The sequence below is a fragment of the Leucopleurus acutus genome, assembly GCF_964270905.1.
Source record: "Leucopleurus acutus genome assembly, chromosome: X".
NCBI lineage: Eukaryota > Metazoa > Chordata > Mammalia > Artiodactyla > Delphinidae > Leucopleurus > Leucopleurus acutus.
This window is the reverse complement of record NC_139148.1, coordinates 111,267,772-111,287,108: the sequence shown is the minus strand read 5'-3', so window position 1 is coordinate 111,287,108 and position 19,337 is coordinate 111,267,772. Positions and strand designations below refer to the sequence as shown.

At 39.0% G+C, this 19,337-nt stretch overlaps 1 protein-coding gene across 2 annotated transcripts in view; it reads right to left on the bottom strand.

Moving 5' to 3' along the window:
* Positions 1-13,956, bottom strand: part of OCRL (OCRL inositol polyphosphate-5-phosphatase) — a gene marked incomplete at its 5' end in the record, with an annotated part of 53,549 nt that extends 39,593 nt beyond the window's left edge. For both annotated transcript variants that reach the window (XM_082864643.1, XM_082864644.1), the window contains 3 exons: positions 5,637-5,675; positions 8,350-8,429; positions 13,889-13,956. In XM_082864643.1, the coding sequence (XP_082720769.1) occupies positions 5,637-5,675; positions 8,350-8,429; positions 13,889-13,956 (187 nt within the window). The remainder of the gene's footprint in view (positions 1-5,636; positions 5,676-8,349; positions 8,430-13,888) is intronic.
* Between the last annotated feature and the right edge of the window lie 5,381 nt (positions 13,957-19,337).

The following is a 19,337-nucleotide window of genomic DNA, read 5'->3' as shown; positions in this document are numbered from 1 at the left end:
AAAAGCTAAGAGAATTCAGCACCACCAAACCAGCTCTACAACAAATGCTAAAGGAACTTCTCTAAGTGGGAAACACAAGAGAAGAAAGGGACCTACAAAAACAAACCCAAAACAATTAAGAAAATGGTCATAGGAACATACATATCGATAATTACCTTAAACGTGAATGGATTAAATGCTCCAACCCAAAGACACAGACTCACTGAATGGATACAAAAACAAGACCCATATATATGCTGTCTATAAGAGACTCACTTCAGACCTAGAGAAACATACAGACTGAAAGTGAGGGGTTGGAAAAAGATATTCCATGCAAATGGAAATCAAAAGAAAGCTGGAGTAGCAATACTCATATCGGATAAAATAGACTTTAAAATAAAGAATGTTACAAGAGACAAGGAAGGACACTACATAATGATCAAGGGATCAATCCAAGAAGAAGATATAACAATTATAAATATATATGCACCCAACACAGGAGCACCTCAATACCTAAGGCAACTGCTAACAGCTATAAAAGAGGAAATTGACAGTAACACAATAATAGTGGGGGACTTGAACACCTGACTTACACCAATGGACAGATCATCCAAACAGAAAATTAATAACGAAACACAAGCTTTAAATGACACAATAGACCAGATAGATTTAATTGATATTTATAGGACATTCCATCCAAAAACAGCAGATTACTTTCTTCTCAAGTGCGCACGGAACATTCTCCTGGATAGATCACATCTTGGGTCACAAATCAAGCCTCAGTAAATTTAAGAAAATTGAAATCATATCAAGCATCTTTTCTGACCACAAAGCTATGAGACTAGAAATGAATTACAGGGAAAAAACCGTAAAAAACACAAACACATGGAGGCTAAACAATACGTTACTAAATGACCAAGAGATCACTGAAGAAATCAAAGAGGAAATCAAAACCTACCTAGAGACAAATGACAATGAAAACACGACAATCCAAAACCTATGGGATACAGCAAAAGCAGTTCTAAGAGGGAATTTTATAGCTATACAAGCCTACCTCAAGAAACAAGAAAAATCTCAAGTAAACAATCTAAACTCACACCTAAAGGAACTAGAGAAAGAAGAACAAACAAAACCCAAAGTTAGCAGAAGGAAAGAAATCATAAAGATCAGAGCAGAAATAAATGAAATAGAAACAAAGAAAACAATAGCAAAGATCAATAAAACTAAAAGCTGTTTCTTTGAGAAGATAAACAAACTTGATAAACCATTAGCCAGACTCATCAAGAAAAAGAGGGAGGACTCCAATCAATAAAATTAGAAAGGAAAAAGGAGAAGTTACAACAGACACCGCAGAAATACAAAGCGTCCTAAGAGACTACTACAAGCAACTCTATGCCAAGAAAATGGACAACCTGGAAGAAATGGACAAATTCTTAGAAAGGTATAACCTTCCAAGACTGAACCAGGAAGAAATAGAAAATATGAGCAGACCAATCACAAGTAATGAAGTTGAAACTGTGATTAAAAATCTTCCAATAAACAAAAGTCCAGGACCAGATGGCTTCACAGGTGAATTCTATCAAACATTTAGAGAAGAGGTAACACCCATCCTTCTCAAACTCTTCCAAAAAACTGCAGAGGAAGGAACACTCCCAAACTCATTCTATGAGGCCACCATCACCCTGATACCAAAACCAGACAAAGATCCTACAAAAAAAGAAAATTACAGACCAATATCACTGCTGAATATAGATGCAAAAATCCTCAACAAAATACTAGCAAACAGAATCCAACAACACTTTAAAAGGATCATACACCACGATCAAGTGGGATTTATTCCAGGGATGCAAGGATTCTTCAATATATGCAAATCAATCAATGTGATACACCATATTAACAAACTGAAGAATAAAGACCATGATCATCTCAATAGATGCAGGAAAAGCTTTTGACAAAATTCAACACCCATTTATGATAAAAACTCTCCAGAAAGTGGGCATAGAGGGAAACTACCTCAACATAATAAAGCCCATATACGACAAACCCACAGCGAACATCATTCTCAATGGTGAAAAACTGAAAGCATTTCCTCTAAGATCAGGAACGAGACAAGGATGTCCACTCTCATCACTATTATTCAACATAGTTTTGGAAGTCCTAGCCACGGCAATCAGAGAAAAAAAAGAAATAAAAGGAATACAAATTGGAAAAGAAGTAAAACTGTCACTGGTTGCAGATGACATGATACTATACATAGAGAATCCTAAAAATGCCACCAGAAAACTACTAGAGCTAATCAATGAATTTGGTAAAGTTGCAGGATACAAAATTAATGCACAGAAATCTCTTGCATTCCTATACACTAATGATGAAAAATCTGAAAGAGAAATTATGGCAACACTCCCATTTACCATTGCAACAAAAAGAATAAAACACCTAGGAATAAACCTACCTAGGGAGACAAAAGACCTGTATGCAGAAAACTATAAGACACTGATGAAAGAACTTAAAGATGATACCAACAGATGGAGAGATATACCATGTTCTTGGATTGGAAGAATCAATATTGTGAAAATGACTATACTACCCAAAGGAATCTACAGATTCAATGCAATCCCTATCAAATTACCAATGGCATTTTTTACGGAACTAAAACAAATCATCTTAAAATTTGTATGGAGACACAAAAGACCCTGAATAGCAAAAGTAGTCTTGAGGGAAAAAAACAGAGCTGGAGGAATCAGACTCCCTGACTTCAGACTATACTACAAAGCTACAGTAATCAAGACAATATGGTACTGGCACAAAAACAGAAATATAGATCAATGGAACAGGATAGAAAGCCCAGAGATAAATCCACACACCTATGGTCAACTAATCTATGACAAAGGAGGCAAGGATATACAATGGAGAAAAGACAGTCTCTTCACTAAGTGGTACTGGGAAAACATGACAGCTACATATAAAAGAATGAAATTAGAACACTCCCTAACACCATACACAAAAATAAACTCAAAATGGATTAGAGACCTAAATGTAAGAACAGACACTATAAAACTCTTAGAGGAAAACAGAGGAAGAACACTCTTTGACATAAATCACAGCAACATTTTTTTTGGTCCACCTCCTAGAGTAATGGAAATAAAAACAAAAATAAATAAATGGGACCTAATGAAACTTCAAAGCTTTTGCACAGCAAAGGAAACCATAAACAAGACTAAAAGATAACCCTCAGAATGGGAGAAAATATTTGCAAACGAATCAATGGACAAAGGATTAATCTCCAAAATATATAAACAGCTAATGCAGTTCAATAGTAAAAAAACAAACAACCCAATCCAAAATGGGCAGAAGACCTAAATAGACATTTCTCCAAAGGAGACATACAGATGGCCAAGAAGCACATGAACAGCTGCTCAACATCACTAATTATTAGAGAAATGCAAATCAAAACTACAATGAGGTATCACCTCACACCAGTTAGAATGGGCATCATCAGAAAATCTACAAACAACAAATGCTGGAGAGGGTGTGGAGAAAAGGGAGCCCTCTTGCACTCTTGGTGGGAATGTAAATTGATACAGCCACTATGGAGAACAGTATGGAGGTTCCTTAAAAAACTAAAAATAGAATGACCATATGATCCAGCAATCCCACTACTGGGCATATACCCAGAGAAAACCATAATTCAAAAAGACACATGCACCACAATGTTCATTGCAGCACTATTTACAATAGCCAGGTCATGGAAGCAACCTAAATGCCCATCGACAGACGAATGGATAAAGAAGTTGTTGTACATATATACAATGGACTATTACTCAGCCATAAAAAGGAACAAAATTGAGTCACATGTTGAGACGTGGACGGATCTAGAGACTGTCATACAGGGTGAAGTAAGTCAGAAAGCAAAAAACAAATATCGTATATTAATGCATGTATGTGGAACCTAGAAACATGGTACAGATGAATCGATTTGCAAGGCAGAAGTTGAGATACAGATGTAGAGAATGGACGTATGGACACCAACGGGGGAAAACCGCGGTGGGGTGGGGATGGTGGTGTGCTGAATTGGGTGATTGGGCTTGACACTGATGTGTATAAAATTGATGACTAATAAGAACCTGCAGTATAAAAAACCAAACAAACAAATAAAATAACTAATACTAAAAAAAAAGAAAAAAAATCATGTTTTTAAATAATTTTAAATGACATGAGAAAAGGTCACAATATACTGTTAAATGAAAATGCAGGATAATAACTACATATGAGGATTCCAACTATGTAAAAATATAAATAAAAGACTGGAAGGAGAGACATAAAAATGTTAATTACAGTGGTGATCTCTAAGTCTCAGGAGCATAATTTTAATTTGATACTCCAAACTTTTCTGAATTTTCCAAATTGTACGTAATGAGGATGTATTACCTGTAAAGGCACAGCTCAGTTTAACTTTTCAGCTTTGGATCAAATACCTATTTCCACACTAAGAACAGGACATTTAGGTATCTAATTTCAGCAGCAATGTCAGTCACTGCTGAACAAACTTTGCTCAAATTTTGCTTTATTAGTGCTGTTCTTGCCTTCTGCTTTTTCTGTACAATAAGACATAGCTATTAAGTTATTTGCTCTCTTGGATATCTGCAGTAGAAGCTAGAAGCTGGAAGTGCTCAGCCTTTCAGGATCAACCCTTAAGACTTCCAAAATCTATGACCAAAAGAAAGAATTAATAAACCCAAACCAGAAAAAGTCTATCTAAACTTCGCAATACAAAATAATAGTGCCAAGGACAGGGACTGTGTCTAAGCAAAATTATGTATAAACTGATAGTCCCAAGCTAAGGGCCAAGCCCCACTCATCCAAGGACTCAGCCAAGAGATAAGGTAACCCATTTGATTTAGATTCATGTGGTCATATACTCTTTCCCACAGCAAACACAGAGTAGATACAGTAGCTTTCAAGTGCCCATTTTCTCCTCCCTATGTTAACAGAGTACAATTTTAGATGATAAATGGAGAACAGCTTGCACAGAAAGTCAGTGATGATTTGCTTCAAACAGATAAAAATGAGAGAACAGAAACAGTGAGAAGGAAGACCATGTTCTCGCTGATAAAGAAATGCCTTGAGAGGATGGGCTTAAATAAAAGACCAAAATTATTTTAAGAAAAAAAAAAGGTATCCCTGGTACAAGAGGGACTCTGTAGTCTCCCCAAATAATATAACAAACAAAGGAAAACATTATGATTTAACACGCAAAAATAAAAAATGGATGGGGGGAGAAAAGCTTAAAACATAACAGCAGTTGAAAACAACACTCATAAACCTTATGTGCTTTAAACACTTTCTGGCCCCTCCTACAATTTTCAATTCCACAGTAATGACTTAACTGATAGCAACAATACTGGTAGTTCAAAGAAGTTCAGCATTAGAAAAGCAGATCATATTTTCAACTTTTTAAAGATTCTTGCCAGCCACCTGCTTTTACTTAAGCTTAGGCTAAATGTTTTTGGGAGGTAATGCTAATTCGTATGGCTGCCTTAAGAAAATGGAGAATACAGGTAAGATAAAAGTTGTGCAAAAAAGGTGTCTTAAATACAGTAGGTATTCAAGTAAATATTTGTTGAATGAAAATCAACTCCATTCAGAAAGATACTCACTGTTTGAAGCTATGTCAATCAAAAGAGTTTCTTCTGCTTCTGAAGGAAAAGAAGAAAGAACAGAATCAGGGAAGAGAAAACCATTCATTTCAACCAAAAGAAGTATACACCTAACTAAATAACTACTTCTCTCAATCACCACTCCTAGGTTTTAGAACACATTATAAAAATCCTTTGCTTTTTTGTTTAGCATTTTTAAAGGGGATTTTAACAGCACTACGTTCTAAAGACTATGAGCAATTCAACTAAAAGAAAAATTAACTGAACAAGTAACCACATGGAATGCCTCAAAGCAAATCAAGCAATGACAATAGTAGGGAATATAACATGTTAATCCAAGTGAAGGTGTTTAATTCCCCTCAACTATAACACACTAACTTAATATAATCTAACTGTATCACTTAGATAATTCTTATAAAAAGCCGAGAAAGTGACCCCAAAGGCCTAAAGGTGAATTACCTTCTTAACTCAAATCTAGTCTCTGAAAATTTCCCAGGGACCTCATTACCTCCACCCCTGTCCCATACAGGAGCGGAGAATACTTGAAGTTCTTTATCTTCAGTCTACCATTAACACTTGTGGATCCAAGGCTTACCACACCCAACACGGAAGTATAAAATGGGCCAAAGAACAGTCTCCAAGTTCAGAGTCCTCTTTCCTCTCTCTGGCTCACCTGGACTTCCTTCCTTACCTCTAGTGTCTAGACCCAACCCATCTCTTCCTCTCTGACTTCCCTGGATTTGGCCAACGGCATCTGCCCGACCCTCCTGGCTAGTTAAACTCTGGGTACTGACTCCTTGGGATTCGTTTGGATCTACCTTGGCCAAATGTAGTAGGCTCAGCCTTTTCTAGTTCCCTCACTAGCCTGGATTGTATATTTGGCTCCATTACTCAGGTGCAACAGAAGCAACTGATAATTACCTAAGTTGTCTAATATTAGAGAATAGTCTTGATACTTTTACTAGCATGATGAATGAAGCAAGGGACAACAGTGCATCAGGGCATAGGTATTACATGTTCACAACTGCTCTTTGATAACTTTAATTCTTAAAATCGAAGTACTTAGAGACTTTTCAAAATAGATGTACAGGTTGGGAAACAAAGGATGTGAAAACTCAAGGAGGTAACCGTTCCTTTTGTCATGCGGAACTACTGTGTGTGTGCACACATATTTTCCTAGATTCCAATCTAGCAACCTGCCATCTATTTCTTATTAAAAATAAGACTAAGAGAAACAGGGTAAACAAGACTCTAGAAGTACTGATAGCACAAAAAGGTATAGAGTTAATAGGATACTAACGTCATGTTCTTTGGCTTTTCTCCTCCTTAAAGGGCTGAGCATGTAACAAAGGGTACTATACTATGAAAAGTGAGGTGACCACAGTAACTTACTATAGCATGCAGGTGCCTCGTTCAATATGTCTCTCTCACACAGGACAGGCTAAATGGCTAAATAAAAGACTTCATTCTTCTATACAATGTGTATTCTATTCACTGTGGGTATTTTTAATTCTTAATACATGCTCTCTTAAAAGGTCATGCCCACTTAGTATTTCTACTTACAGAGATAAATCCTAAGGAAATAAGAGACATGCAGGAAGATTCATTACTTATTTATACTAACAAAAAATAACCTGAATGTCAAACACCGGGAATAACTACAGTATAGGCCATTCATAAAATGGAATAGTATACAGCTATTAATAGCATGTAAAAGCACTTATAATATGATGGCATGTGGAACAGACAAAAATCTACATACAGAATGAGTCCAACCCACCCTAAAAGTTGCAGGTGTAGAAAAAAGGAAAATGTTAGGTGTTTATCTCTGAAGGATGTGAATTTACTTATTTCCTTTATAATTTTCTGTTCTTTCCAAACTTTTTACAGTATATATATATATTAGTTTGGTGATAAAAAGAAGTTGAATGTAGTTTAAGAAAGAAGCCATGCAAGGTAGGATTCAAGTTTTCCAAGAAGCTACAGCTGACACAGAATGCCTGTCTGATGAAGCCAATGAACCCACTGGAAACACAATGCATTTGTTCTCTAATAATCTATTTCCTTTCTAGAGCAATGTGAAATGACAGAAGCAACACCTCCTACACAAACCTCCCAATTTTTGAGTCTCATTGTAGCAGATGAAATAACAGATTTTCTGTTCTCTTTCCCCAAATTCGAAGGCAGGAAGCCAAATATTTCCTCCCCAGAGTCGATTTTCTTATGATTCACCAATGCAAAGGTTTGAGAATCAGCACAATTGAGTGTAAGGTATTACAATCTGGCAAGGCTTGTTGCCAAATGTTTTAATTTCAAATAGTGTGGGGAGAAAGTGCTGAACGCATGTGAATTCAAGTGACCTTGATACTTTACAATGAGCAGTGTATCAGTTAAACCCAAGAATGTGATTTAAATCCACATATAGGTTCATCAGCATAAAAGACTACCTACATAGGTAACAGACTACATATATCTCTAACCCCAGCCAGGGTAGCAGGTAAGAATATATATATTTCAATATAATCCTTCAGGGTTCTTAAACAAAGCATTTATCATCTTCTCAATGGTAGATGAATAATGTTATCTTTTTGCACAGAGTGTAATACATTTCATTTTATGTGCAGTGACAAATTTAAATATGTATGGTATTATACAAAGCAATAATGACCAAGGAAAAACATTATAAAACTAGCTAAGCAATTAAAGCTAGTACCTTGAACACATCTAAAGTGGCTATTTATAGGAATGATATCTTGAACATGCTGTTCCTTCTTGTGCAACCGGATTATTAGCCTAGGAAACAGAAGAATGCATCAACGAATAGCTACTGAAAAACTCAAACATTTAACGACAAAATACATTGCTGTGTTGTTATACAAATCTAGTCTGTATTTATTAGCCTTGCTGTATCTTGTTCCCTGGATCTGAGTATCATGATGATATTGCTTTAGGTCTAAAAGCATATTAGTGGTGATCAGTATCTGAATACCCACAGTTCTATGCCATAGAGAACATAAAGTAGTCTATGTCCTAAAAACAGTTTACAAACTTAAGAGCATGAATTACAGTGCACACACCTTCAGATTACGCATACCAGAGACAAGAACTAATAGCTAGGTGTGAAGTCCATGAGGGCAGGGACTATGGCTGTCTTTTCACCATAGTATTTCTAGCACCTAGTACAGTACCTGGCACATAGTAGTCACTCAAGTTTGTTGAATAAATGTATTATAAATTTCATCAATTAGCTTTCTGGTTATATTCCCATGGCTTTTATCAAAGAATGATTCTATCTCTTCAAACAAATATACAGGTTCATGGAGAAGTAAGAGGAGGTGCCCAGCCAGCTGAATCAGTCAAAATAATCCCAGTGACCAATAAGGTAGCAGATATCACAACCAGATTGCCTTTACATCCCTTGTGTTTTTCCCATGGTTTCTAATTTTATGATAGTACTTCTGGTAAGCATGACTGAACTTGGCCCCCCAGTATGAAATGCAAGATTTCTAAATTCCTATGTACTCCTGAAATACTAATTTTCATTTACTACTTATTCTTAGTGGCCCACAGTCAAGGTATAACCTACTGGTACATGGCCATTCTGAACATCTCCTACCTTCCCCCCAAATCACTCTTCAAGTGGTTCTTTTTGCCAGGAACTCTCTTCTTTTGTTCCTGAGACCTAGCTCAACTATCACCTCCTCTGTGAAACTTGGCCTCATGCCCTTTGCCTGCCCCTCAAATAGAGCACTTAACACACTCTGTTATAGTTACATTTATTTCCCTCAGATTTGAGCTCCTTGAAAGCAAAGACCCTATCATATTCAGTTTTTGTCACCTACCTAATAGATGCTCAATAAATATTGGTTGAATAAACAAACATTTAATTAAGCTATAAACAGATGAATTTCTAAATACACCTTTTCAACATGTGATATTAGAAGGCATTGTTCTGAAAGGTTTGATTTCCATTTTGTTGGCTTATCGTTTTAGCTTTTTGAAATTTTTTTCAAATGTGTTAACTTTGAAGGAGTTAACTTGGGGAAAGGAACTGCTTAGACAGGACTAAGGGAAATAAAAGTATTGATGCTGTCTTTCCGCTCTGATCCTGCTTGCCTAATTTGCAGGGGTTTAATATTTTAAGGTGACTACAAGAATATAGGGCAGACCCTTTTCAAACTGCAAAGTTCATGAGTCAAGCAGAGAATCCTATAAACCCAGATGGAGACCAGAAAGTAGATAAGATTGACAAAGCAAGGGTCAAGGAGGAAGAGCTTACTTTGAGGAAAATGAACACAAACCAATATAATTCCCAAGTAACATAGTATACAAATGGTGTTGAACATCAGCAGTAAAGATTCATCTGGATTGTATTGTTAAAAACCATCACAAAACAGACAATGACATGGATGGACCTTGAGGGCATTATGCTAAGTGAAATAAGTCAGACAGAGAAAGACAAATACCATATGATCTCACTTATGTGTGAAATCGAAAAACAAAAACCAAAATACTAAACTCACAGACACAGAGAACAGATTGGTGGTTGTCAGAGGCAGGTGGTGGTGGGGGGGATGAAATGGGTGAAGGGGGTCAAAAGGTACAAATTTCCAGTTATAAAATAGACAAGTCATGGGGATGTAATGTACAGCGTGATGACTATACTTAATAACAGTGTACTGTATATTTAAAAGTTTTTAAGAGAATAAATCTTATGGACCTAGTTGCAGGGCAGGAATAAAGAGGCAGACATAGAAAATGGACTTGAGGACACCGGGTGGGAGGGCGAAGCTAGGGCGAAGTGAGAGTAGCATCAACATACATACACTACCGAATGTAAGATAACTGGACACTACCAAACATAAGGTAGATAGCTAGTGGGAAGCAGACGCATAGCACAGGGATATCAGCTCCGTGCTTTGTGACCGCCTGGAGGGGTGGGATAGGGAGGGTGGGAGGGAGGGAGATGCAAGAGGGAAGAGATATGGGAACATATGTATATGTATAACTGATTCACTTTGTTATAAAGCAGAAACTAACACACCATTGTAAAGCAATTATACCCCAATAAAGATGTTTAAAAAAAAAAAGATAATTGGCTGGTGGGAACCAGCAGCATAGCACAGGGATATCAGCTCCGGTGCTTTGCGATGACCTAGAGTGGTAAGATAGGGAGGGTGGGAGAGAGGCTCAACAGGGAGGGGCTATGGGGACATATGTATGCATATGGCTGATTCGCTTTGTTGTGCAACAGAAACTAACAGGGTATTGTGAAGCAATTATACTCCAATACAGATCTATTTTAAAAAAAGAGAGAGAGTAAATCTTAAAGGTTCTCATCACAACAGGGCTGCACTGGTGGCGCAGTGGTTAAGAATCCACCTTCCAATGCAGGGAACACAGATTCGAGCCCTGGGCCAGGAAGATCCCACATGCCACGGAGCAACTAAGCCCGTGTGCCACAACTACTGAGCCCATGTGCCACAACTACTAAAGCCTGAGTGCCTAGAGCCCATGCTCTGCAACAAGAGAAGCCACCGCAATGAGAAGCCTGTGCACCGCAACGAAGAGTAGCCCCTGCTCGCCGCAACTAGAGAAAGCCTGTGCGCAGCAACGAAGACCCAATGCAGTCAAAAATAAAAATAAGTAAATAAATTTATAAAAAAAAAGTTCTCATCACAAGAAAAAAATTGTTGACTATGTGTGGTGATGAATGTTAGCAAGAATTATTGTGGTGATCATTTCATAATATATACAAGTATCAAGTAATTATGTTGTACACCTGAAACTAATACAATGTTATACATCAATTATTTCTCAATTTAAAAAAGAAATGCAACCCCCCAAAAAAATACCCATCACAAAACATAAACTGGGAATTTAAGTTAATTCCACAAATATTTATTTAATATCTACTACATGTTAGTCACTAAATAAATTGTAAAAAGAGAGTAGGGCAAAGAATAAGAATAAAAATTCTACCTAAATCTAATCATTCCTTTCAACACAGAAAGGTGAAAAATAATAGGTATATGGCAAAAAAATGGAAATCAGAATTTGGTAGTTGGAAACAGAAAAGAGTAAAAAATTGTGAATGCAGACCCAGCATTATCCCTAGGAAATACTTCGATTTGTTCAAGAAAGGTTAAAGATGAAACAACAGGTGGCATCATAATCCATTTGCCTTGAAAAAATGAATGTTAGTGTTTGATTCCTTGTGTGCAAAAAAGCCTTACCTTTAATTGTAATTTTAGTCTCTCAAGTAAATTTCTCCCATGGTTGATAGCAGGAACTACAGAACTAAAGAATGCAATAGGCTTCAAGTTCTAGGATAAAAAGGCCCAAAGTAAAAAAGTTCTGGACACTCAAGTCAGAGAAGGCACCCAAGAGACCAGGATTTGAGGGTTATATATATGGTTTGACAGTATCAGGTGTCTCCAATAAATGATTTCAAAAGAAACTTCTCAGACAATGTAATGACTCAGACAAATGACTTAACCTCTCTGCACCTCAATTTCTATATCTAGAAAAGGGGGATGATGATGATGATATTACAATTTCACAGTAACCCTCACATGAGGGTTAAATGAACTAATTCATGAAATGCTTAGAAGAGTACCTGATACACATCAAGCCATTGAGTGTTAGTTGTGCTATACCCTTAAGTTTTACAGAACTGGAATACAGAATTTGATTTCTCTATGGGGAGGACACAAATAATCAGGAGAGCTAGCACTGCAAGGTTAAAAGTACTTCCAGTACAAGAGACCAGACAGAATGAGGCATTTACCTCAAGGCCAGCTGCTCACTCCCTTATCAGCTGAATAGAGTTCCAAAGCTACCAAACCAAGGGACCAGATCCTGGGATGTGGTCATCTCAACAATGTAGCTATTTTATTTAATCCTTATAATTTTGTTTTTAAGAAGAGGAAACCGAGGCACAAAAAATTTACTGATTTGCCCAAGGCTTACATCTTCCCACCCTATTCTTGCCTTTGGAAGTGGCAGTGGTGTTCCACTTTTCAATTCACTTTTCTGTTGAATTTACTTTCATTAAACTGGTCTTCCAGGGTTTGATGAAATCTGGGAAAAATAAAATGAATTTATCACATCAACAGAACTGACCAAGCAGGATCTAGGGAAGAGCTACCTCCATAGAACCAGTTGACGTCCAGTTGAGAGTGGCACCAAGAGCCTCAGAAAAGGGCAGGCTAGGCCAGTGTGAATTTCTTCTCTGTAAAGTGGACAGCATAGATAAAGACTGAGTCTGGACAATCTAAAAGCAGAGACTGAGAAAAATTGTTTTTAAGCAGAATCCAATGTTGGGGGATGGCAGGATTTAAATGATCAACAATTTAAAAATTTTCAGCGATCAACAATTCTTCACTGATGTCAAGAAACCAGTGAACAACCAGGGGAAGTGGCTTGGGCACACAGCGATAGGGACCTACCTATGATATGTGATGGTCATCAGGGATACTTTAGATGAGGCATTAGTGGCAAGGGAGATCAGCAGTATAGTGATGGCTTATCAAAATCTTTTGATCCATCAGTCAACAGTCTTTACTGAGCTCCTATGTGCAAGGCAGAGTGGAAGGTAACACACCCTGATGAAATGTCAAATGTTGTCTACATTTCTACACATTTCATTACTTTTTCTAACTGTCAAGTCAATAAGTGAGGCAGTTACTGGCCTACACAAAACCATTACTGAATTAATGAATATGCCTCCAAGCACATGGAATAAGGGGGTGGTGAGACTGGAGGAACCAGCTGAATGAGGTTAAGAAAAGGCACCTCTGTAAGGTTAACAATGAAGCGTTTCTACAGTACTTATACTTTTTGTAAACCACTTTCGCATTTATTCTCCCAGTTAAAACTCCAAAGGCTATAAATTAAAGCAGTTAATGTTTTTATTAAACTGATGAGGACACTAAGGCCCAGAAAGCTTTACTGACTAGCCCAGGATTACACAACCCATGTCAGTTGCAGGGGCAGGAACTAAGAACCCAGGCTTCCTGCTTCCCCGCCCATTGAGTTCTTCCACTGAGCCACAAGGACAGGAGCAATCAATCCACCGGCTTGGAAGTTGGGGACAAAGCTCGGTGGTTAGAGCAATGGCACGTCACACCTGGGCCCGAACCTGTTGCCTGCGCGGCCTCAGTGGGAGGAGGGTGGGCGGCTTGTCGCGGTTTGGGGTTGGGAGGTAATGGCAGGCTCCCCTTCTCTGTGGGTATCAGGTGGCTACTTACTCATACTGCCCGTTCCTCTGGACTAGGGTCAGGGCGCAGGGCTCCCGGACAGGACCCTTTATCTCCATACCCTCGATAGTATGCAGGCGCTAGTCAAGGGTCTCTTCTAGAAGCGCTGCCCGGAAGGGGACCCGCGGTGTGGGGTGGAGGGAAGCTCCCGCCCCTCAGCCCACCCTCCCTCCCCAGGGTCGGAGACAGCGCCTCCCGCGCTGGCCCCCCTCCCCCGCTCGGCTCGGCCTCGGGTCCTGACCGGCCCCTAGCCGCCCCTCTGCTGCGATCCGCAGTCCCGCGGACCCCCGCCTCCGCCCCGCGCGGCCTCCCCTCCCCCCTTCTCTCAGGCGGATACGGCAAGGGGCTGGACTCCAAGCGGGAGCGGCGGCTCCATCCCGGCAGCTTCCAGGCTCGGCGGGGCTGCGGACTGCGGGCGGATCCGACGACACTGCCTCCCGCGTCCTCACACCCCCTCGCTTCGGCTGCACGTCCTTAGAGAAACGGCTCCGTGCCGGGCACGGGGTGCCGGGCGCGAGGAGCCGGGAGCCGGGAGCCGGGAGCCTGGAGCCTGACCCGAGAGAGAGCGGCGCCTCCCGCCCCCGCCAGTTTTCCAGGCCGCCGCAGATTCCGCCCCCTGCGGCCAACCTGCGGAACTGCAGGGAGAGACCCGTCGGACCGGGGGCGTCTTCCCCACATCCAGCAAGGGATACGCTTTCAATGCTGCCTGTGACAACAGACTTGTTCTGGTGACTTTGAAGATTGCCATAGAACCAAAGCACAGTCATACCAATGAGGGAACTCAAAGGTGTTGGGGCTACTAGGACCTACGTCATCCATTCAAAAAATCCTTGTTATGGTTAATAGAATGCACCGTACTGATTACCATACCTCTCAGATATCCCCCCCTACTTCTTCCTTCCACCACCTAACTAGGGAAAATCCCCAAAGCTCAGACCTTTGCTTTCTTTGGTCCCCCTCTAGGTCACCTCTAAGCAGGCAAAGACCAAATATATATCTCTGGCCCAGATCCCTTGCCTAATATAACCCATTGTTACCAAAGCATTGGATGAAAAAACTAACTCATCGTTATTTCACACAGTGACCCAGGCTTGAAATTTCAAAGCCATGTGCTTGCTTCCTCTCTCCTAATTGCTCTGTAGCCAATCAGCCAACAAATCTTGTTAATATGTTCTTTGGAATTACTTTTAGGTTCCTTGTTTTCTCACCATTCAAACTGCCATCACTTTAGCGTAAGCCCTTGTGATATCACCTTTGACCATTTTACTCTGTTGACAGTCATAAGAATATTCTTCCCAGAGTAATGTTTCAATTGTGTTATTCATTTGCTCAAGAATCTACCATGACCTATATTTCAAGACTGATTTAAACCGATAGTAATTAAGACAGTGTGGTATGGAGGTAGACAGACCAATGGAACCAAATACAGAGTCCCAAAACAGATCTACACATATATGGAAAGTTGTTATGCAGCATATTTGACATTTCAAATCAGTGAGGGAAAATGGATTATCCACTAAATGGTGCTGGAACTATTGATAATCGACATGGAAAATTATAAAATTAGATCCCTATCTCACACCACAGAGAAAAAAAAATCAATATCTGGTGGAATAAAGATCTAAATGTGAAAAGCAAATCTTTACAACTTTCAGAAGAAAATAGAATATCATTATGACCTTGGAATAGGGAACGAGAATGATTACTTAAGACACTAAAAAGCACAAACAATAAAGGAATTGATTGACACATTTAACTACATTAAATTTCAAAATGTATGCACTTCGAGATAACATAAACAACTTAAAAGACAAGCCACAGACTGGGAAAATATGTTTTCAATGCATATAACTAACAAAGGATAATCTATGAGGTTCTACACTCTAGCTGTCATCACCTCTCTGACTTCCTCTCCCACCACTCTCTCCAACTCACTCTGCTTAATCAAACACTGCTCCATGCTATTCCTAGGACTTGCCAGGCACACTCTTGCCTCAGGGCCTTTGCACTTGCTGTTCACTCTGCCTGCACTCTTACCTTCTCAGGTCTTCGCTCAAAACTCACTTTCTCAGTGAGGTCTTCCTAGAGAACTTTACTTAAAATTGCAGTTCAACAATTTCCTTTCCCACTCCCATACACACATGCTCCCTATCCCTCTTCCCTATTAATTTTTTCTCCAGAGGATTTATCATTATCCATTATTCTATCTATTTTACTTATCAGTTGTGTTTATTGTTTAGCTTCCCCTACTAGAATGTAAGTTCCATGAGGGCAGGGATTTTTATCTGTTTGGATTATTCTTGCATTCCCAGTGCCTAGAACCGTTCCTGGAACAAAGTAGATGCTAGAAAAATATTGATTAAGTGTTTTGGTTTTTTGGCTGCAAGGCATGTGGGATCCTAGTTCCCTGACCAGGGATCGAACCCACACCCCCTGCATAGGAAGGTGAAGTCTTAAGCACTGGACCACCAGGGAAGTCCCATGACTAAATGAATGAATGAATTCGTATCTAGAATGTATAAGAACCCCTACAAATCAGTGAGAAAAATAGGAAAGAAACCTAGCAGAAAAACTGACAAGATATATGAATAAGCAATTCATAGTCAAGGAAATCCAAATGGGCCAAAAGGACATGAAAGGGTGCTTCACCTCATTACTACTCAGGGAAATGAAAAATTCAAGCTATTGCAGCAACATGGATGGACCTAGAGATACTCATACTGAGTGAAGTAAGTCACACAGAGAAAGACAAATATCATATGATATCGCTTATATGTGGAATCTAAAAAAAGGCTACAAATGAACTTATCTACAAAACCGAAATAGAGTTACAGATGTAGAAAATAAACTTGTGGTTACCAGTGGGTAAAGGGAGGAGGGATAAATTGGAAGATTGGGATTGACACATACACACTACTATATATGAAAAAGATAACTAAAAAGGACCTACTGTATAGCACAGGGCACTCTACTCAATACCCTGTAATGGCCTATGTGGGAAAAGAATCTAAAAAAAGAGTGGATTTATGTACTTGTATAATAGATTCACTTTGCTGTACACCTGAAACTAACACAACATTGTAAATCAATTATACCCCAGTAAAAATTTAAAAAAATTCAAGCCACGAGATACTATGAAACAATCATTGCTTTGACAAAAATGTAAAAATTCAGACAATACCAACTGCTGTTGAGAATGTAGAACAGATAGAACTCTGATCACTGCTATAAGGAGTATAGGTTGGTAGAACTGCTATGAAGAGCCATTTGACATTGTGTAATAAAGTTGTATAGGTAATACCCTTCAACCCAGAAATTCCATTTCTAGGTACAGACCTGGGCAAAATTCTAACCTTTGTGCACAAGGAGACATGTAAAAGAATGCTCATTGCAGCATGATTGGTAATCTCAAAAAAAAAAAAAAGGAAGCAAATTAAATGTCCATCAGTAGGTGAATGAATAAATAAATCATTGTATTCATGAAGTTGAATACTATTTTGAAATTAAAATGAATAGCTCAAGCTACATGTATGAACAGAGTAAAATCTCAAAAATATAATGTTGAGCATAAAGAGAAAATTACAAAACATGTACAGTATATAGTCTGAAAATATTACCTGTTGCTTATGGCTACATACATACAATAGTAATAATATATAAAACGTGAAAGGGCAGGATCATCACCAAATTCAAGAGAGGGAGAGGATTGAGACTGGGGAGGGGCATAGAAGAAATAACTATATCTGAAATATTTATTTCTTTAAACACAATCTGAAAGTGGATCTGGCCAGATTTGATAGAACTGGGTGGAGGGTACATATACTGGTTATGTTATTCCATGTACTTTCCTACATTTGAAAATGTTTGCAATCAATGAAAATGAAAAATGAAGAATTAATATGGAGGTGAGAGTTAGCAGTGTCAAATGCTGAAAACAGGACACGGAAAATGAAGATTGAGAGACTTTCTTGGATGTGTCAAGGAATTCACTGGAGACCACAAAATAAGTGGTTTTGATAAGTGGTCAGTAAGAGGGTAGCAACAAGGTTACAGGGAATTGAGGAGAGATGATATCCTGAGTAAACGGAGACGAGAGACCACATATTGAAGAAGTCTGGAAATTAAAAAAATACAATTTTAATTAAATTAGTTAGAAGGGTTGAACAGAAATTCTTGACAAAACATGAAGCCTCTTTAAAGCAAAGGAGAAGGAGCCAACGAAGAGGGGGACGTTTAAGATACTAGAAGAGGGAGGAAAGGTTGCAAGAAAAATCCCTTGGTGATTGGGAAGGACAAGGATCCAAGGTGCAGATAGAGGAATTGACCTTAGAGAAGAGAGATTTCTTCCTCCAAGGCTCCAGTATCCCAGCACGTAAAACAGTGCCCAGCAGACAGTGGTGTACTCAAATATTTATTGTAAAGAATAAGAGGTTGTCAGGAATTCCCTGGTGGTCCGTGGTTGGGACTCCCCACTTTTGCTGCCGAGGGCATGGGTTCAATCCCTGGTTGGGGAAATAGGATCCCACAAGCCTCTCAGCAAAAAAAAAAAAAAAAAAAAAAGACTTCCCTGGTAGCACAGTGGTTAAGAATCCACCTGCCAATGCAGGGGACACGGGTTCAAGCCCTGGGCCGGGAAGATCCCACATGCCGCGGAGCAACTAAGCCCGTGCGCCACCACTACTGAGCCTGCGTTCTAGAGCCCACGAGCCACAACTACTGAGCCCGCACACCTAGAGCCGGTGCTCCGCAACAAGAGAAGCCACCACAATGAGAAGACCGCGCACTGCAACGAAGAGTAGCCCCCGCTCGCCACAACTAGAGAAAGCCTGTGTGCAGCAACAAAGACCCAACGCAGCCAATAAATAAATAAATAAATAAAATCTTAAAAAAAAAAAAGAATAAGAAGTTGTGAAGAAATGGAAATATACCGAGGAGGTGAGGACATTAAAAACTGTGGTCTCTCACAAGGGAGATGATGATTTTCTCAAAAAAAAAAAAAAAGAAAAAAAAGAGTAATAAGTGGATGTATTAACAGTAATAACAGCAATAATAATCCTGGTGGCTTAACACTGTACTCATGTGACATACTCTTCTCATGGTTTCACATAAGTACTTTTACTTAATTATCACTAAATCCCTTTAAAGTAGTAATATTATTGTTTCCATTTTCAAGATAAGAAAACCGAGACTCAGAGAGGTTTAGCAACTTGCTCACTAGCTAGTAGATGGCAGTATGAGGATTCAAACTTAGGTTTGTCTGACTCCAAAGCCCGAGCTTTTAATCCAACACATTATGGCATTCATTCAATATTAACAGTCATAACAGTACGTGTTTTATTTAGAACCCTCTATGTGCCAGGCACTATGGTAACAGCTCTACCTGAATGACCACATTTAATCTGATGAAATTTCCAATGAAATTGAAGTTGAGAGTAGAGGG